The 20,543-nt window shown below is 41.2% G+C and overlaps 1 protein-coding gene across 2 annotated transcripts; it reads left to right on the plus strand.

Moving 5' to 3' along the window:
* Positions 1-647: 647 nt before the first annotated feature.
* USP14 (ubiquitin specific peptidase 14) lies at positions 648-19,698 on the plus strand. 2 transcript variants are annotated; one of them, XM_040083368.2, is made up of 16 exons: positions 648-715; positions 3,181-3,326; positions 3,849-3,881; positions 5,197-5,301; positions 6,914-7,017; positions 9,038-9,096; positions 10,942-11,072; positions 11,376-11,456; positions 12,199-12,278; positions 13,798-13,912; positions 15,269-15,334; positions 15,648-15,740; positions 16,724-16,852; positions 17,897-17,957; positions 18,630-18,737; positions 18,872-19,698. In XM_040083368.2, the coding sequence occupies exons 1-16, from the start codon at positions 700-702 to the stop codon at positions 19,021-19,023; spliced, it is 1,479 nt and encodes a 492-aa protein (XP_039939302.1). In that variant the 5' UTR covers positions 648-699; the 3' UTR covers positions 19,024-19,698. The 2 variants fall into 2 exon arrangements, with proteins under 2 accessions (XP_039939302.1, XP_039939293.1); XM_040083359.1 differs by lacking the exon at positions 648-715 and adding an exon at positions 2,279-2,322.
* The last annotated feature ends 845 nt before the right edge of the window (positions 19,699-20,543 follow it).

The following is a 20,543-nucleotide window of genomic DNA, read 5'->3' on the forward strand; positions in this document are numbered from 1 at the left end:
AACCTGCACAGTAAAGTTCTTCCTTATGCTCAGATGGAACTTCCTGCGCATCAGTTCCTGTCCACTGCCTCTTGTCCTACCGCTTGTCAGCACCGAGCAGAGCCTGGCTCCAACCTCTTGATACCCTCCCTTTGGATATTTATATTGTTGAGGCCTCCCCTCTCAGCCGTCTCTTCTCGAAGCTGAACAGGCCCAGCTCTCAGCGTATCATCGCGACAGACGTGAACCACTCCCTTCCAGATCCATCATCTTTGCTGCCCTTCTCTAGACCTGCTCCAGGAGCTCCCTGTCTCTGCTGCACTGGCGACCCCAGAACTGGACACACTCTCGCTCCAGCCCTGCGCCTCCACACCGACATTCCCAGCCCGCGGCACCGCCTGCACCTCACTGTGGGGCTCTGGCCCGCTCCCCTGCGGCGGCCCTGCCCACGGCCCGCAGGATCACCCCGCTCCCGCTCCCGCTCCCGCTCCCGCTCCCAGCCCGCTCCCGCCGCCGGCCCCGCCCGTTCCGGCGCTGCGCGCGCAGCGCTCCCGCCCCGCTTCCGCCGAGCGGCCGCGCTTGCAGCGTCATCCCGGGGGCTGGTTTGAATGAGACCCCGAGCGGGGCCGGGACCCGCCGCCGCCGCCGCCGCCCGCCCGCGCCCGCCCGCCCCGCCAGCGCCGCGCCCGCCGCCCCGCGCCCGGGACGCTTCGCTCCGCCATGCCGCTGTTCTCAGGTGAGCGCGGCGCCGCGCCCCTCCCGCCGGGCCCTGGCCGGGAGCGGGCGGGCGGTGCCCGGCGGGAGCGGGAGCGGGAGCGGGAGGCGCCTCGCACGTGCGCGCCCGCCCCATCCCGGCCGGGCCGGCGGCGGCAGCGCCCCGGGAGGCGCGGCCCGGGCGGCGGAGCAGGGAGGGGAGAGAAGGAAGGAAGGAAGGGAGGCGGTGTTGGCCTGGCGCTGCTGGTGGGATGGCGGGTGTCAGTCGCGGGCCGCCGAGCCTCGGCACTGCCCTGTCCCGGTTTGCTCTGGCTTTCTGCTGGAAGGGGAGTGGTGCTGTCCCTCTGGTGAGCCAGAGCTCTGCATCTGCGCCTTCCAGGTGTGTCTGCCTCCGCTCCTTGGAATCCATTGTATCCTGCGGACTCCGCTGGCTTGGAAAACCCCAGGTCCAACCTTTGACCAGTCACCACCATGTCAACCAGACCAGGGCGCTGAGTGCCTCGTCCAGTCCTTTCTTAGACACCGCCAGGCCCGGTGGCTCCAGCACCTCCCTGGGCAGCCCATTTCGATGTCTAATCACCCTTTCCGTGAAGAAATTCTTCCTGGTGTCTAGCCTAAACCTAAAGTTAAAGCTTTCTTAAATTATACTTCGTGCTGCTGGCCCTTCTTTCTGTGAGGAAAGTCTTCCGTGGAAGACTAAAAGAACAAAACCTCCAGTGACACTTCTGGGGCCAGTTACTGCCTTGATAATATCTCACAGACGCGGCCTGTTTGTAGGTTGTATGCAGCCTCAGTACACAGTTTGTCCACTATTTCGGCTGTGGTTAGCAAACTGGTGTTCTATGTCGGTACCACAGGATTTTTCCTGAACTCATCCAAATCTAGTGGCATCTCCCTCATTGAAGGTATTCAGGAATGGCCTGGGCACCATCCTGTGGCTTGTGCTGCGGGGTGGCCCTGCTCGAGCGGTGAGGTTGCACGAGGTGACCCTCTGTGGTCCCTTCCCATCTGATCTGTTCTGTGAAGTGTATGTGCTGTGTTTTTCGATCAGCAGGGAAAATATGTCCTTCCTTTTTCTTACTTTCCATGGTTTTCAAATGACGAGTTTCTCTTTTATTTTCCACGAAAATATTTTCTTGGTTGCAGTCTCTGAAGAGAAGACACTCATGCTCTTCCATTCTTCCTCTTGAGTGCTGCGTTGTCAAAACCAGTGGCACTACAGATTAATAATTGCTGTCTTCTCTCCTTATTTAGCAGTGGATGCATGACTGTTCAAAAATTCAAAACTCAGAAGTGTGCAGCTGACTCGTTCAGTGACTTGAGTGGGTTGTCTTCCTGGAAAATGGAAAAAGCCTTGTGCTTTGTTGGTCTTAAATATGCAAAATAATAAATGTGTTTTTTTAAAAAAAAATCAGAATGTTGGGCAAAATAGAAGATGCTTTCTATTAGAAATATTGAAAAGTCAGTAATTTGATTTCCTTTGTAGATTAATTTAGTCTAACTCATTTAGACTTGCTTTTGATTATTGTGTAATATTATGCATCACAAGCATTGTATACATCTGAAATCTGAACCTTTTTGGAATGGTTTTCAAAATCATGACTTCTAAGAGTTCTGTGTTTTCAAGAGGTATGGTTGCTGTAATATATTTGTGTCAAATCAAAGCACAGGTAGGAGGATGTGGCTTTTCTAAAGTCTGGTGTTTCAGCTGCTTACTGTGCATGTAGGACATTGCTGCTTGCTGTATTTTACAGATTTTCAGTAAAATCTCAGCTTGCTAAGGAAGCCTTATGTACTTACCTTAGTTCTTGGAAGTGGCCAAAGGTGTGTCACTGTTCTGTAGAGGCACACAGCTTATTCCAGGCATTTTTTTTTGTCAGCTCCTGGTCATTACTAACCTCACCCAAGTGAAGTTACCATTGCATTGTGCCATTCTGCCTCCTGTGTCTGCTGGTGGTCCCATTTCCAGCACTGAGGTTTTTTACATTTTGTGTGACCAAATTTCCCTTCTCTTCTTGATTCCAGTCCTGCACCTTTACTGGGGTCAATAGCCTCGCTTTTAGAGAGCACTATATTGTTTCCCTCTGAAGGAGAACGGAAATGCTGCGGATAACTGAGCTGGAATCGCACCTCTGAACTTCCTCCAGAAGGTTCAGTTGTTTGCAGCAAGCAGTGCCAAGAGAATGAGAGAGCTAGTTCCAAACCACTTTTGTGAAGACCTGCTAAAGGGTTTCTGATGCTGTTAGATACACTTACTGCTTGCAGAGTTTCTCGGTATATGTGTTACTTCAGTGGTTTTGTAGGGTGTTTTTAGACCTGTTGGAAGTGGTGTGTTCTGATGGATGAGGTGCCCTATAGAGTAAAGGTGTTCCCTAGCTTCGTTATTGACAATTTTAAGACTTGAAAACAGAATGTTTTGAGACAGTATGAAGTCTTGCATTCTTGGGTATTAGGAAATAATCAAGTTTCAAAACATTTTGTTTGCAGTTAATGTGAAATGGGGAAAAGAGAAATTCGATGGCGTGGAGCTGAACACCGACGAACCTCCAATGGTCTTCAAAGCCCAGTTATTTGCACTGACTGGAGTTCAGCCAGCTAGACAGAAGGTTATGGTTAAAGGAGGAACTCTGAAGGTAGAAATCAATTTTTTATATTATGTCTAACTTGGTTGTGTGTTAAGATGAACAATGACCATATTTCTGGGTGTTCCTCCAGAAGATCTTTGGTTGTACGTGTTAACTGACTGCACTTCTTATCTCGTTTATACAAAACACAGCTTGGTGGGAAGTTTTTTTTGTTACTTTTTTATGTTCAGAATCTAAATGCAAGTTTTTTCTTTCTAACTTGTTTAAGAGAAGTTTCTCTGGTGCTTTTCTGCTGAAACCTTACTGGTGTTATGAGATATGTGATTTTGCTGCAAAAAGTTGTTTACATTTAAGCAGTGTTGAACAACACATGAGTAACCTTATTGAAAACATAACCTGACTGCTTTTTATTTTAGTCAGATAAGACTTGGTAGCATGTAAATAGTTAATATTATGTAATCTTGGATGAAACACAATTGTATATTTAGAAATGTGGTTAATAGTAATGAAAATACGTGCTACAATATCTTGCTACAAGATGATTAACTTGTCTTTTATTTTAATTCACAGGATGATGACTGGGGGAACCTAAAAATAAAGAATGTAAGTTCTGAGCAGTAAATAAATTTTACTATTCCGATTTTTCATTTTGGCATTTAAAGAAAGACTTGAAAGTGCTTAATATTTCTGTTTGAATGGGCAGTGCTTTCTTAAAAAGTCATACCTTGATGAAAAATAATTTTATAGATGTCTTATGTAAGCATGCTGAGAAAGGTCTCACCAATGATTTATAAAAGAAGGGGTTTTTTGCATCAGTAAGGAAATCATTCCATCTTCTCTGGAGTGCTTGGGGGCATATATTTATTTCTTTCATACAAGAAATGTTCTGGGTCAGAGCAGTGTTGTCGTATCTGTGACCATAAAAATAAGGGATGTTATTTAGAGAGAGCTTGTGAACCTGGGCACTGTCTGCAGACCTTTGTCCTTGCACATCCCCAGCAGAGACAAATGTGTTGATGATGCTGAAGTTACACCTCCACTTACGTCCTTTTTCACCAACCTGCTGGAATGTGCTCTCCTGTGTTAAATAGCTGCTGTTTTTAAACAAAGCCCTTAGTAATGGTAATTCATGCCTTTGGCTGGTTCAAAAAGAAAACAGAAAGCGAATGTGTTTGTGTTGCTTGCCTATATAATACTGCATCAGGGTATCCCACAGGTTTTTGTTGGAGGGGTTTTTTTGTGTCATTTCATTGCTGTACTTCTGACATCTTGTAACAGCTGTTAACAGGTTTTACTCCAGTTCTTCACTGGGCAGATTGAATTAGGTAGCATTGTTCTTACCCTTGTAACTAGTTCTAGGGATTTATTTACACTGTCAAAGCAGTTTCTCTTCATTCTGTTGTTCATCTTTTTCCTTAGCACTGTGTGTTTTAAGGCTCCAGATAGTAATTTTCTCCTTCTTTGACAGATCTTATTGTGCAGATGTGTTCCTGTTGAATGCTGAAAGACTCCTTTTCATATTATGCTAGTTCAGCAAGCATGGAAACCTGTTTGGCCTTTTTTTTTTTTTTACCCCTTAAATGTTAGTTCTCATTTCTAAACTGATGTGGTAGTATAGGTTATTTTTCACTTTTCAACTAGTTTAACCCAGAACTTGCCAGGCAAGCTCAGCAGCCTCACCAAATATTTCAGTGGAAACATCTAGCATGGATAATTCTGTGGAGTTGTTCTCGACAGGTGCTTCCAAGATATGAGGAATTGAGGTACACCCTAACGTCACGGTACTGCAGCGTTGGTTCTGTTAAATGAAAGACCGTCTTTATTTTTGGGGAAATAGCTGAAGTGTGCTGAGAGCTTAAGGGTTTGAGTGGAAATAACTGTCCTTAGGTATTCATTGCTGCTTTTACTGTGTTTCAAGGGGATGACCTTGCTAATGATGGGTTCTGCAGACGCGCTCCCAGAAGAGCCGATTGCTCGACCCGTCTTCGTGGAGGACATGACGGAGGAGCAGTTGGCTTCGGCCGTAAGCACGTTTCCAACTTTGAGTTCTTGTAAATCTTTGAGCAATGGCAAGTTGTTCAATACTTGCAGTTGCTTAAGAGTGAGCTTTGGAACTGCAATATCTGTTTAGCATCTTCACCAAGAATCACAAATTTACATTGATGACCGAACTGGGAGCAGTGAAAAGAAGTCATACAATTAGTGCTGTTTTTCCTTTGAACAGGCAGCTTAGTAGATTTTCTAAAAATTGCATTGCTGATGTCTTTAAAGATAAAGTTGTATTGTCCTTGCTGCATCAGTGTCCAGTACTTGGTCTAAACAAGGCCTGTTAGGTATGGAAAATTATTTCCTGCCTCTTTCATATCTGAGAGGAGAGACTAGGGCTTGTTTTGGGGTGAGGTATATTTGGGGTTTTGTTTGTCCGTGTTACTAGTATTAGGTCAGCTTTTTGAAAAATGAAAATAAGTTTGACACACGTATTTTGCATTGTGGAAGTAAAGTCTGAAAGAGCATAATTAATCTATTATTTTCTTCATGCAGTAACTCCTGCATTTCCTCTTTTTACAACTTAAAAGGCTTAATTTTCTCACCAGTCATCTGAGCCGCAAGCTTTGTCATACTTTACAGTTGCACAGTCGTTATCAGCTGTGCATGCAGAACAGGAAAACTTTAATGCATGTCTGTATGAAAAAGGATCTGTAGTTTAGCACTGGTTTGTGCTTCAGGATTCAGTGCTTTCCCAGCTAGCTGCAGGTGAAGGATATTTATGTATTTTTGAGTAACCCTATACACAGACATTGAGATAACTGAGAGGCAAGCAAGGAGGTGATTCACTGTCAGATAACATTTTGAAAAAGTTGGTCACGTGGAGGTTTTGTTATACATCAAAATTCATTTGTCTGCAGTGCATGTATTCACTTGTGAGATATTCTAAATGAGTCCTCTCTTCCTAAAATAATCTGTTGGTATTGGTATGCAGTACTACTTCAGTTTCATTAAACTATGTGTTTTTCCCTGGCAAATATCTTAAGTATTCAGGATTTAAAAAAAAAAAAAAAATCTATTATATGGTGATTTATAGTTATTTCTGAACCTGGTTAGCTGCCTGTTGGCCTTCACATTGGCCAAAACTTTAGAAATTCACAAGTTGTCTGAAAAGATCAAGTTAATGATCTGTTGCAAATTTCTGGAGAGGAGTTTAAACAATGCTTTTGTTTTCAACTCTGAACTCCATAATTTTCAGAGTTTTACTGAAAACTGATTTTAATTAAAACATCAGTGTTTTGTACAAATGCGTTCATGTGGAAATTTCACGGAAATAGAATTTTAAGGTCAAAACTTGAATGGGATTATAATTGAACTTTCTGAATGACTGCATGCTTGAAGAATATGTTCATTAAATTAAACATGCACAGAAAAACCCCCAGAGCATTCCTGAATGTTCCCTAAAAGTGTCAAATGGTGTAATGATAATCATAAAGTGGATCTGGAAAGTCTCATGAAGTTAGATGGAATATTCCAGGTTTTATGCATAATTCATTTGCCTGGAAGTTGATGTCACGTTCTAGCACTTGCACAAAAACGGTTGCCACATCTCTCTGACCTTCAAGCACCCTTGTGAATTTTTTTGGTAGATGGAATTGCCATGTGGATTGACAAACCTTGGCAACACTTGCTACATGAATGCTACGGTTCAGTGTATCCGCTCAGTGCCAGAAGTGAAAGAGGCCCTTAAAAGGTAGGATTCAGGACAAAAATACCGTGACTAAAATGTTTTCTTTAGCTTATGAAGTAGATATTTTGCAGAAAGGTCATCTTAATGCTGGTATGGATTATCATAACAATCTGTTACTCTTTAGGTCTATTCAGGATTAACATAATGATCAATTAAAGTTTATCCTGTGGCTGTGTTAGTCTGTGCTATAATAAAGAAGTTAGGGCTTTGTGTTTCTTGGAACTGGCTTTTAATAGAGCGAATGTGTTTTGCTTAGCTGGAAAGCAGTTCCTATCAAGATCAGTTTAAAATTCTAAATCAAGCTACTGAACTCTTAACCCTGTTTTTTTGCTGATAGTTTTTATGGTCCTGTTCTGCATAAAAGACTCATATGGGAGTCCTTCTCCTTTGAGGAATATTTCTTGCAATGGTTCTGCTGCACAGTATTTTCAGCTGTGAAATTCTGATATATGCTACTTGTAGATATGGCAGGAAGTTCTAAGACATGCCTTCATGGAATTTTGTTTTATTTGGTAATTTGTTCTGATTGTAGATTTCTGGGGGGTTTTGTTTGTTTTTGTTATTCTAGACTGAAATGTGAATATAGCCAGTGGGTTTTTTGGCTTTTTTTTTTGGTTGGTTGGTTGGGTTTTTTTGGTAAGGAATAAATAAGAAACTCGTAAGTTACGAATATTGAAGGAAAAAAGAATACCTGCCAATGTGGCCTGAATTTGTCCTCCAGATGAATTGTAATGGGAAAACGATGAGTATTTTTAAAAAGTGAGAATTAGGTAGAGCATTATTGCCATCTTAGGGTTAATTTAATTCCTTTAAAATACACTGCTTTCTTGATTCTGTGGTACCCAGCTGTATATTCTGTATTACTGTAATCACTTGTTATTTAAGTAGTTATAAATAGTTTTTCATTCTGTTAGCAGGTGAGCCTTAATTATTAAGCACAGAGAACTATTTGTGAGGTACAGAAATTTGATTTCAGGGTCTCTATTGACGCTGTGTTGTCATTTTTGGAAAGTCTGTCTATTTCCATGTGAAAGACTGTCTTGAGTTACTGCACTGAATCAGAATATTTGACAAATATAACATACCAAAAGACAAAATGTAGCCTGTGAAACTGGCAGACTGCAATACAAGATGTGGCCGTGTTGTCTGTGGGAAGTCAGATTCACACTCGGATTCAAGCTCTGTTTTTCCCTGGAGATTTAGCCTTTTTTTGGTCTTCCATGCTTGATGACAGCATGGAAGTCTATAGGGTGCATGGCACCCTGTAGGGAGAGATGTGAAAGGACTCTCTTGGGAAGGATATTACAGCTTCTCTCCTCTCAGCCTGCTCCACTGGTCTCCCCAGGGAGCTCCTCCCTGTTCTGTATCCTGTCAGGTGAAAGTTTCCTGCTCGTCATCTAGCAATGGTCAGAATTTCTGTCCAAGACTAGAGAATGTGTGAGACCCTCCTTTTGCTGGAAGGCTCTGGGGAGTCCATCTGTTCCTCATCCAACTGCTAAGTTAAGAATTCAAAGAAGAGTGGTGAGTTCTTGTCATGTAGGTGAACTCCCACACCTTTTCAGTGTAGGAAAGACTTCCCCAAGAAAATATCTCACCTCTCGCTGTTGTGCTTCTGCTGTGGAGGGAGGAAGCAAGCCTGCCCACCATTTCTGGTTTTTTCTGTGTATCTGAAGAAGCCATGGCAAATGTTTCAGAAGTGGGATAGCTTTTTGTTCAGACTTTCTCAGTTTCTTTAAAAATAAAATGAGTCTTTGAGGCAAAAGGATTAGGGAAGCAGCAGTGATGTAGCCAGACTTCTTTGGTCCGCCTTTTCTTGCTGTCTGAAAGATGCCAGTTTTATTTGCTTCCATGCTTGCAAAATAGCTGAAACTTCGAGGTAAATGTGAGTGAATCTTATCTTTGGTTACTTCTGGCTTGGTGATAGATTTCCTTTAAATGAATCTAGCTGCTGCCTGCCTCAAAGACCCGACTGTCGTTCCTGTTCCTGTTGAATTGCATGCAAATTATTTTTCTTCCCTTTTAGGTATGGTGGTGCCTTAAGAGCTTCAGGAGAAATGGCCTCTGCTCAATACATTACTGCAGGTTGGTGTTTAGAGTAGAAAACAGGGCTTTAGACAAGTGCGTGGTTTCCTGCTAACTGCAGATGAAATTTGCAGTTAGAACTCCATGTGTTGTTCTTTAGTGCATATGCCTTAGCAATGTCAGATCTGCTGGCACTGGAGGATTCATCCTGTCTTTAAGGGTTATTCTGCCCCTGCCTGCAAAGCCTTTATCTCTGCGCATTGTAGGGCTGCAGGCTAGGGAAAAGATACTTTTAAGTGTGTTCTAGGCTTAGATAGAGCAGTTTGTATCTCTTAAATGTTTTACATGTAGCCATGAGGTAATTGGAACTTCCTAAAGCAGATTCCATCCATCCATCTGTTGATTTGATCGCTTTGTGTAGAAATATTTTAGTTCTGTGTTGCACGTAGTGGTAGGCTAACGCCATAATCCTGGGATATGCATTTCATTGGTATTTTTTAATATGATTTATTGGCTGAGCATTATTGTTACGGTGTGGAAGCTGATGCTTTATCAGTGGTCTTAGCCTTTGCCCTAAAGATCCAGATTTCATAACTGGAATGGAAAGGAGGGTCTTCAAAATTGTGGTGGTCTGGGTGCTCACACTGTGGGAGCTCACGGTGGCCCCGTATCTTCAAGCTCTAACTAGAGTTCTAGTTAGACCCCTTACACTTGAACAAGGGTACTACTTGTCCGCTTTTTCTTTTTTTACTCTATTTCATTGCCCCACTAAGATGCTGGGCCAGGACACTGGGATTTCTACCAGTCCATTTAAGGAAAAACAAAACAATATAAGGAAGGAAAGGTCCAGTTTGTGGGTATGCCTGCTGATCGAATTTTGGGGTGGTAAGTTCAATGGTTACTCTATACAGCCATGCCTGCCCCTCCCCTTTTCACTGCCTTTACTTCGTGTCCCTTGTTTTCTTTTTAAGGTGACAGCTCTGCTTCTTAGGTATTTTAATAGTTTAAGTAATTTGTAGTTAATTCTTGGGTGCTGAGCTGTTCAGGAACTCCTGCATGACACTTATGGCATTTTTTTTTAATTGCTGTGTCATATCAGTTGCACCTCTTATTAAGGTCAGTGAAGACTTTTCTGAAAGAGGAAGCACCTGACCTTGGTTCCCTGTAATCTTGCCTATATTCACTTCAGAGAACAATTCATTAGTCTCTTCACTTGTAAATTAGTGACCATGCAGATTGTTGCCTACCTCACAGGGTTGTTGTGAGGATTAACAGGTGCCTTTGAAGTGATCCCTGGATTTAAAATGCTGTAACTTGGGTAGATGAGACATATGCTGGAGTGTGGAACAAAAAAGAAAGCCATGTGTGTTGTCATGCAGTCAGTGTCATTCATTGGATTGCACATAGTTGTGAGCTCTCTGCACATATGCATACACATACTTGTTTTCCTGGGTCTTAAGCATGGATATTGCCTAGATATTTTATTAAAGTTTTGTTGTTTTTTTTTTTTTTTTCCTAGTAGCTGGTGAAATTTAAATGCTCTAGAGGGTAGATTGTAAATGCCTTCTGGTTTCTCTTGTGAGAACATTCTTGAGATGTGTTCCAAATGAAATCTTAATTGTTCAGGTTTTTTTTTCCTGTTAGTTGCCAGGAAAGACAAGGCATTATGTGTCAGATTCTCAGCATTGCCACCTTTATGCTTTCAAAGTTGTGTTCACAAAGGAGATCTTAGGTGCACCTGTTATGTCACCTAGAAAATTTGGTCCTGCTTTGGAAAGATCAAACTGGACACTGTTAAATGATCAGTCTTTAAATGTTGCTGCTGGTTTACAATTCTTTTTACACTTCTGCCATGTTTGAATTGTTTTTGCACTTCTCAAAGCATTCACTTACTTTTTCTTCAAGCTCTTAGAGACTTGTTTGATTCCATGGATAAAACTTCCTCCAGTATCCCACCTATCATTCTCCTGCAGTTCTTACATATGGCCTTCCCACAGTTTGCAGAGAAAGGTGATCAAGGCCAGTACCTTCAACAGGTAAACACCAATTATTAGCTTATTGTTTAAAATCCTGTAGTATGTTGGAAGTTAAGAACAAGAACATTTTAAGACTTTCCTTCTTTTGTGAAAATAATTGCCCTCTGTAAAGTGGGGTGGTTTTTCTGGAGGAAGGTTGTATAGAAGTTGAACGTGATACCGCGTGCTAGTTTTGAGAATGCATGGTGGATTTGGGAGAAATTCTTAGTTAAGGAATGCTCACATTTGGCTTTATAGTTGATGGGTTTAATGTTACTGAAACATGGTGCTAGTAGTCAGATTTAATATTGTGTTCCTTTCTAGGATGCCAATGAGTGCTGGGTGCAGATGATGAGGGTACTACAGCAGAAGCTGGAAGGCATAGAAGGTGATACAGTTATGGAGGTAATTGTAGTCTAACTCTAGCCAGAATAAGGATTTATAGTATTTCACATATGTTAAGTATCGTCTGTTTGTGAGCTCTTTAACGTGTCTCTGGAGTCCAATGTGTGAAATTACTTTCTGATGTGTCTGGTCAGCATAATGCTGCCATGGTCCTGTCAGCAATGCTGTGGAGTGTGTCAAAGGAAAACCTTCCCTTTGGGCATTTTGAGGCAATGTTGGACCAAGCTGGTGGTGACCCCCACTCACATATGTAATACCCTGTGAATTTAGCACATAAGAGCTTTTTTTTCTGAAAAAAGTTGTGCTACAGTTTTAACTTGAACTGTTTCAAACAGACAGCTAACCGAATCAACCTGATACAAGAAATTGCTGAAAGTTTTTCAGGAGATTTTACCAGAACAGCTTTCTCTTTTCTCTGTAAACTGTTTTCTGGAGAGTCTTGGCAGAGCCTTGGAAGACTATCCTGAAACTTAAGATAGATTTAAGTTGGGGGGCCAGGGGTTTGTGAGTTTTTGATCTTGCTTGTTAGTGTGCTTCAGGTTGGTTTTTAACAGCATGTTGTAAGTGTATTTATTTTGAAAATTTTATGCTGTGTAAAAAGATTGACTAGGAGAAAATGCACCTATAGAAAGATGAAGGAATAGGCTTTAAAGATTTTAAGTAAATGGGGTTAATTTTTCTGTAGAGAAGACTGTATTTACATTGTATTTAAAGTTACATCACAAGAGATTTTGTTTTACAGACAGAATCTGGAGCTACAGCAGCATCCACTAAAAAGAAGAGTTTAATTGATCAGTTCTTCAGCATTGAATTTGAAACAGCGTATCCTAAATACTAAGGCAAGACATAAACAATGATGATTTCACACGTCAGCAGCTGAGTTCAGGGAGGATGAAAAGCATTGTTCAGAATAGTATGGAAAATGAAGGAGTAGGTTGGGGAAGAGGGTCATGATGTTGTGCAGGAGTACACAGAACTTAAAGTTAAGGTGCTTTGAGAGAGAGGATGATGTCGGGAGAAAGAATGGTAATGGGAATTTACAGAAAGAAACCCCCCTTGTTGAAGTTCAATAGCAGATTTCCTCCCCAGAGAAGATTGGTACTTACCAGCTTCAAGGATGCTGAGATGCTTTATCCAACTAAAAGTAATTGTTGTCCTAAATCGGCTTTTTTAGATTGTAAGGGTGTGTTGCTGACATACCTGATGTACTAAAGATGCACGAAAGGTAGCTTGATTGGTTTCTTAAGAAGTAAATTAGGTGTCCACTGTTGTATTCATACACTTAATTTATTTCTTAAGAAACAAATGCAGCTGACAACTTTCTAGTAGGTAAGAAAAAGAGGGTATGACCACATGGGGCACACATCTCATGGCAAGTATTACTCTTTCCATTCCTCCACCCCAAAATCCTTGCTGTCATCAAACTGAGCACCACTTTTAGAAAGAATTATGCACCATGCATTTTGCTTGTCTGAAATAAGGAATCATCCCCTTAGAGGAGGTACTGTATCTCAGAGCTTGGTAGTAATGAGGAATAAAAGCCTTTTTTAAGGTAAGAATCATGCATCTCTCTCCCTCTACCGTGACATTTGTTATCTTTAAAATAGTTGGGAGTCTTGGAATGCGTAGCTAAGAGGAATGATGCATTGGCCATAGACCAGTATCAGCAAGAAGACTTGTTAGAAGAGTTGGAGACTTTCAAAGTGTGATTACAGCAGCATTTGTAGAATAGCTGCAGTCAGAAAAATACCTGGTTGGAAGGAGATGGATAAGAGAAAAGCATTGGGGTAGAGCTATGAAAAGAGGAGAGGACAGACAGAACCATTGAAAGGAATGTGTAGAAAATAGTGAAGGAATTAATTTCATTTTAGTGATGAGCACAGATTCAAGGCAGAGAAAGGAGGCTCTGTGAAAGAAACAGGAAATCTGGCCAGCAGCAGCAATAGAAGAACTTCATTCATCATAAACAACAGTGGAGTGTAATGGTGCAGGAGGGCTTTGTAACTGGGTGTTAGCAGCCAGTTAATGTGTTCTGTGTCCTGGGGGTTGGGTGGTGATGGGGAGGAAGAAAGAAAAAGCCGGCCTCAGCTTAAACGGTGATCCAAGATGTATTTTACTTTTTTTGGTGTGCTGGCTGCCTCTGCTGCCCTTTGTCCTTAGCCAAAAGGAACAGATTGGTCTGAAGGAAAGGCTCCTTCAAATCTTTTTTGTATTATGAGAAGTAAAAGTCCTGTCTGCACAAGCACAGCATTACCTAAATTACTGTGCTGCTTGGCATGTTCTTTTCACTAGAGAGTAGTTCAGCTCTTGGTGCGTGATGGTTTTCCTTAATTTTGTGAAGCATGAAATGTACAGAAGCCGAAGAAGAAGAAGTAACTAAAGGAAAGGAGAATCTCCTTCAGCTTAGCTGCTTTATTAATCAAGAAGTGAAATACCTGTTTACAGGACTAAAATTGGTAAGCTATTGCAACTTTTATTGAATTGAAATTCTAAATGGCCTGCGTATTTTTCAACTGAAATTCTAAGTGACCTAAATACACTTAATTTGAATTGTGTTTAATCCGTGATTTGAAATTGGCATCTGCTATCCAAGCTTTTTACAAAGTTTCAGGGGTCCTTTTGGTGATCATTGCGAAGATGGGTGTGAAAGGGAATTGCATGTTAATGTCAAGCAGACTTCAGCAGAGTGTTTTCTTGACATGGTGTTCCCCATGCAGGTAACCAAGTGCAAGGCAGTTTGCTACTTGTTTGTGCAGCTGGGTTTCACTCCAGACTGAGCAGGATCATGATGTATGCAGCAATCAGTTCCCAAAAGGTCCAAAAGTCAGCTTGAAAAGGGGATGGCATTTTGGTTCCTAATTAACCCCCCGATGATCTAACAACTAAATTTGATTTTGCAGATTTTGAAGTGGGTGTTATTTTCCATCAGACAACATACTTCTCAAACTTTTTTAAAGTAGAACTCCTTAGGGTAGTCTGTGCTTTATATTTACATATATATATATGTGTGTATATATATATATATATATGGGCTTTTTATATATATAAGGGCTTTTTGGTGAGTCTGAAGTAGAAAGGATAGGAAGAGAGGAGCTACTGCAAAACCTTTGTAGAAACTGTGTAAGACTAGGACAGTGATCTGGTTTGTACAGGACTAAAGCCAAGTTGCATGATTCTCAGATGATCTTGTTCTCTTTGTTTTTTTTTTTTTTCTTTTTTTTCCCCCTAACAGAATTTAGAAGGGAAAGTAGAATAAAATAGCTAATGCTCACAAATTAAAAACAAACAAACAAAAAAACCAACTACAATCGTTATGCTGGGTTGCCTGGAGCAAGGGAGTTGCAACACTAAGAGCCAAGATGGTCCTTCCTGGAATTTTGTTAGGAGACACCAGCTGTCACTTTAGATGCAGCTCTGGCTCCTTGAGAGCTGAGAAATGTGCAAATATTCTACTCACAGGAAACTTCAGATTTTCTTCAGTTGTATTCCAAGCATGATATGATACGTATGTAACCAAGTCCAGACACAATTCGTAATAATATCCAAGGGTGAGTTTTACTCCTGTGGAGCAAAAGTTTCTGCAGAGAGAGCCTCAGTGTTGTCAGGGCTCAGGAATGAGCCTGGAGCTGGGAGAATGAATGGGCATGGTCCTTTCTGCCAAGGAATTTCAAAATCTTGTGTGTTGTAATGGCTGACAGCAACAGAAGAGACTGGCAGAACAAGATTTAATTTATGGTTTGTTTACCCCTGTTGTGCATTTCTCTAAGCTTTGTTTTATGATGAACATGTGTTACTTCTTTTTCTTGTAACAGCGTCTTCAGGAGGAAATCACCAAACTCTCTCCAACGCTGCAGAGAAATGCACTCTATATCAAATCTGTGAGTGGTACTTTCATTGCTCTTTATGATTCTTTTAATTGTCAGTTTTTTGTTCTAAACCACAAAGTTATTGCTGGAACACCGTGTGATTTATGTTTATAAAGCATCTGAGTATCCACTACCAAGAAGTTTAAGACAGAGCTTCAAAAAAGGAGACCTTGTTTTATTCATGTGGGTTTGTGTACAAATACATTCCCAGAATAGGCTGTAATTTAGGGTAATCAGTGTTTAAGGTAAAAAAAAAGTATATAAATCTGTGAATATTTGAATAGTTTTAATAATAGTAATATTTTTTCTAATTTTTTTTTTGTAGTCCAAAATTAGTCGCTTGCCAGCGTACCTGACTATTCAGATGGTTAGATTTTTTTACAAAGAGAAAGAATCTGTGAATGCAAAAGTTCTTAAGGTAAGTTTTCTGCTTAAGTTTATTCCTCTTTATGTTTTCTGTGAGTTTTTATTAAAGGTAGACAACGGGGACTTGAAGACTACTTAGTAAATTGTTCGCTTTTAAATTGCATTTAAAAACATTCACAGTGCAGTGTCCTTGCTCAAGTACGAAGTAGTTTTGTTCCCAGTTGTGATGGTGTGTGGCAAACTACACTGCCCAAAATAGACTGAGGAAGGAGGTGAGGGGCAGAAGTGAATTTGCCCCAGTACTGCCAATATTACAGGGTAACAGTAAACAAGATGTTTTCTGGTCTTTTCTCATCCATGGTTCTGTGAAGCATGTTTAACTAAGGAGTTTCAAACTCTGAACATGTTCTAATGTTGATGGGAGATGTTTGTGCTGTCAAACACTTCCTGTATTAGTTATTTAAATTTTCTGGCTTTCTGCTGGACAAATGCAGGAACCAGCTGCAAACAGCTGAATGTTCTGTGTTTGCTTTCTGTTGGCCATGGCTGACAGACCTCATAGGCTGCCTGAGGAGCATCATGATAGATGCTCCTTCCTTACAAGAGGAAGAAAGGAAATAGAGATTGAAGGTACATGTTAACTCTTTCAGAAGATCGTTTAGACAGCACAAATTGACATTTTTGCCTGGGTAGTCAATCTACGTGCCTGCCTCTTTTTCCTTTTCCCTTAGGTCTGTATAGGTATTTCTGTAGTGTAAAAGTATGACAGCTAACAATAAAGAATCTGATTTATGAATTATTAGTCTATGCTGAATGTAATAATTCATAGTGGTTTGTTTATACTGAATTAGACATTCTTCTGTTGAAAGCATTGTAGCCCTTTTGGTCGGTACTGTCACCAGAATCCCTCTAGATCAGGTTGCCATCGACTTGAAGAGACTTGCATTTAATTTGATTGTGTTGTCCTCCCATGGGAGAATGCTTTAATGTGGAGTACCAGCTCATGCTAATAAATCTTTGGTTTTTACTTCCTAGGATGTCAAATTTCCTCTTATGTTGGATGTGTATGAGCTGTGTACGCCAGACCTGCAGGAAAAAATGGTTTCTTATCGATCAAAATTCAAAGATCTAGAAGACAAAAAAGTAAACCAACAGCCAAAGAATGTAAGTCTCCTGACACTTTCACCAATTCATACATCTGAAACTGGGGTACTAATAAGGACTAGAGAAAAACTGATGTCCTTAAATATAATATTTTCTTATATAGCAAACTCCTTTGTATTGATCTTTTTATCCTGTATTTATCCTATATATGAAAATACAGTATCTGCTTGGAGGGGTGTGCTTGATGAGAAACGTTAAATGCTGTAGTCAGACAGCGTGTATTAAATATGTTAAAATGTAGTGCTTCTGTTTACCTGTGCTATGCCTAAAGGTTTTCTATAAGTTACACATTATTCTCTTCAAATATTACTGTTTGCTGGCTGCTCCCTTCTGCAGTGGAGTGTAGGAAGCTGTTCCCTGCTCAGCAGTTGGAAAGGGTTGTACAAGACACTGCTATGTGCCTGACTGGTAAAAATTAAGAGTATATGTACTGGTGAGCTTAAAATCAGATCTGTAAAAACTTGGAAAATGGTTTAATGTCTTATCCTGTCTACATGATCCTAACACTGACTTCCCTGTCTTTAAGATAAATGAGCTAAAACTGTAGTGTTTTAGCCACTTTAAAAATGCTTGCTGGTATTTTTCCTGGCCTAACTCCTGGCAAATTCTTTTAGACATTGAGAAAAGGCTTGCATCCCCTCTTACACAGATGGGAGCAAGGAGAGGGTGCTATTTTTGAACAGAATGTATTGGCACACAGAGTCAGTCTGGTATTTTCTTATTGCCACTTCTGCTGCTAGCAAGCCCCCACCAAGGAATAAATCTTCTGTTGCAGAATTGTTTCGTAAACAAACCCATAAATCAGTGGGTGAACACTGCAGGCAGTATGTGCTAAAATGGTTATATATTTGCTTTAAAACTGGTCTTCTTCAGATAAGGCTTTTGTATGTCCACCTAAAAAATACAGCAATGAACTTTCAAGTTGAACAAAAATGTTTAGACTTAGAAATGTATTTAAATGAATGGAGACTTGGGAGTTGATGTGATTGTGCTAGAGCTTTTATTAAACTGTTCCACATTAATTCAACTTACTCTCTTTTTTAGTCTAGTAAAAGTGATGGTGCACAGAAAGAAGTTAAATATGAACCATTTTCTTTTCCTGATGGTGAGTACTGGGAAGCAAATCTACTTTAAAGTAACTTTGTCTTTACTTGTGTTTAAGTGTACCTGATGGTATATTTTGAGAACCCTGTCTCTTTAATGCTTTTGAAATGCTTTTGAAAATTAATCTTCAAAGACTGACAGGAATGGAAAGATTTAGGTAAACCAAACATTACGACAGTGAAAGGCCTAATTGCCATCCATCTGACAAGCTGGTGATACTAGAAGACAGGTACATCAAAAGACATTTGCATGCAATGTGCAGTTGTTTTGCAGGCTGCTTTGCCAGTGGGTGGTAGAAGGCTGAAATCAAAACAAAAACTTAAACTGGGATTTTTAAAGTGCTGTGGTGGTGCTGGTGTTGCCTCAGTTTTGAGGGGGCTTGGAGCCTGAAGGCCCAAAGCACTCACCCTGTGCATTACATCAGTAATACTTAATGGGTGTATATTTATTTCATGAGAAAGAAATACCAAACAACATTGTCAGTGTCCTGAGACTCTCCTGGCTGAGAGCTGCTGCTTTTCATTCACAGTGGTTTTGTACCGTGCTGTAGCTGGGGTTTTACACACACAGTTATAATGCTGCAGCCTGGCTGATGCATCTTTGGTCTGCAAGCTGATAAAAGCAGGGCAGCTGTTCAAGTAGGACTCAACGTCACCTTTTCTTGCCCTTTCAGATATTGGTTCTAACAATTGCGGCTATTACGACCTGCAGGCAGTGCTAACTCACCAAGGCAGATCAAGTTCCTCTGGGCATTATGTGTCTTGGGTTAAAAGGAAACAAGGTAAAAAAAAATAAAAAAATAAACACATTGCAGCCCTGTTAACAACTCTTCACAGCTCCTTTCAGCAGAGGGGCTGTTGAGCAATTAGATTTTATGTACCTAACTTACAAATGATCCTCTTGTTTTCCTTGCAGATGAATGGATTAAATTTGATGACGACAAAGTCAGCATTGTTACACCTGAAGACATTTTGAGGTTATCTGGGGGTGGAGACTGGCATATAGCTTATGTTCTACTCTACGGGCCACGCAGAATTGAAGTCGTTGAAGAAGAAGCTGAACAATAGTCTTCCGTTTTAGCCGTTCTGCCTAGGTGTGAAATAAATGTTGATTACTGATCACTTCTTTAACTCCAGAGCTTTAGCAAGAGGATAAATTTGTTCAAACCTTCTCATGTGCAGAGGGATATTGTTTTAAAACTGATCCATATACCAATTAGTTACTATTGGACTGGACTGCCCACTGTGGTGGTGACAATACTTAAAATAGCTTTAATGTCTTGCAAGAAGATACTTTTTTTTTTTTTTTTTTTAATGAGAGTCTCTCCTCCTTCTTCTTCTCTAAGGTCATCAAGTATTTATTACACACCTACTCTCACATTTGTTCCTCTTGCATGGTTTATACCACAGTTCAGTAGCTGTCCATCCTTTGCCTTACCTGGCAGTTTTGTTAGGAAGGTAGAAGAGAAACTGTTGCCTTGTTGTGTAACTCAGTGCTGCTGCCCGTAGACAACAGCTGTGGCTACAATCAAGTATTTGTCCACCCTGACCTGCTGATTCAGTCTCTTCTGTTGCTGGCATCTCATGATTTCAAAATAAAATTGTGATCAACAATGTGTCTCCATTAAAAACAGCTCCTGTCCTGGTACTGTAGTCAGTATGTGTTTGTTTTCACTTCCTGGGCCACCACTGATGAATGTCTCAAAGCAGTCATGGAATAAAGTCACTTTTTTTTAAGCTGTAGGGATATGTCTCCTGTCCTGTTACTCTTTATTCAGTAGCTAAGTCCAGTGTTGTGGCTGCAAAACTGGGCTTTGCTTACTTACAGGACCTTCTCTGCGGTAACTGGATGTGTGTGACTGTAGTAAAAAAAGCCTTTCAGTGCTGGCTACAGCCTAAAAAGCTCTATCAAGGTCATCAACTCCCTCACCCCTCAATGTACAGGTTCCCAGTGCCTTCAGGAAGAGCTGGTCCATGTTCATAAGAAACACTTTCACTTCTGCTGGCAGGCTGGTGAGCTGGCCTGTGCCTCACTTGATCGGAAAGGGTCCTTTTACCCTTCCCTGGGGACGCTGGCATCAGCCCTAGCTGTCACTCTCAGCTCTGCCCTGCAATTATTACCCCAATCCCCTGCACAGCTTCCCCTGGGAGCACACCAAAGGCCTGGGGCTGTATTTTAAGTGGCACAATGCTTAAAGGCAAGTTCTGCCCATTAAGAAAGCCCTCCCCAACAGTAGTGGCTCTCTTCCTGCAGGCCCCACAGAAACACTACAGGCTCCTCCAGGGTTAAATTCTCAGCATCCTGTTCTAGGGGAAGGGGAGATGGTGCCTGTGCCTGGTTGCTGCTCTGTGGAACCGCATCCTCCCACTGTCATCCTCAGCTTTCCCAGCACGGAAGCTGTCAGTCACACCTGCACACCTCCACTCACAATATGCTCAAGTCCCTTCAACAGTTGAAACTGCTGGAGTTCATACCTTCTACCAACCCCTACCTGCAACAGGAGCTAAGACCTGGGCTGTTATTTCCAATAATTTTCCTGTATTTCTGCCCCTACCAACCTTTGGTGAAGCACCCTAATCAAATTCCT

The sequence above is a fragment of the Hirundo rustica genome, chromosome 1 (assembly GCF_015227805.2).
Source record: "Hirundo rustica isolate bHirRus1 chromosome 1, bHirRus1.pri.v3, whole genome shotgun sequence".
Lineage (NCBI taxonomy): Eukaryota > Metazoa > Chordata > Aves > Passeriformes > Hirundinidae > Hirundo > Hirundo rustica.

Bases quoted from the DNA above. Each gene is read 5' to 3' on its own strand.
- USP14 (XM_040083359.1), top strand. From the start codon at position 2,292: ATGACTTCTAAGAGTTCTGTGTTTTCAAGAG. The intron at 2,323-3,180 runs GTATGGTTGCTG...TTTTGTTTGCAG, and splicing joins GAGTTCTGTGTTTTCAAGAG to TTAATGTGAAATGGGGAAAA. The intron at 5,302-6,913 runs GTAAGCACGTTT...TTTTTTTGGTAG, and splicing joins AGGAGCAGTTGGCTTCGGCC to ATGGAATTGCCATGTGGATT.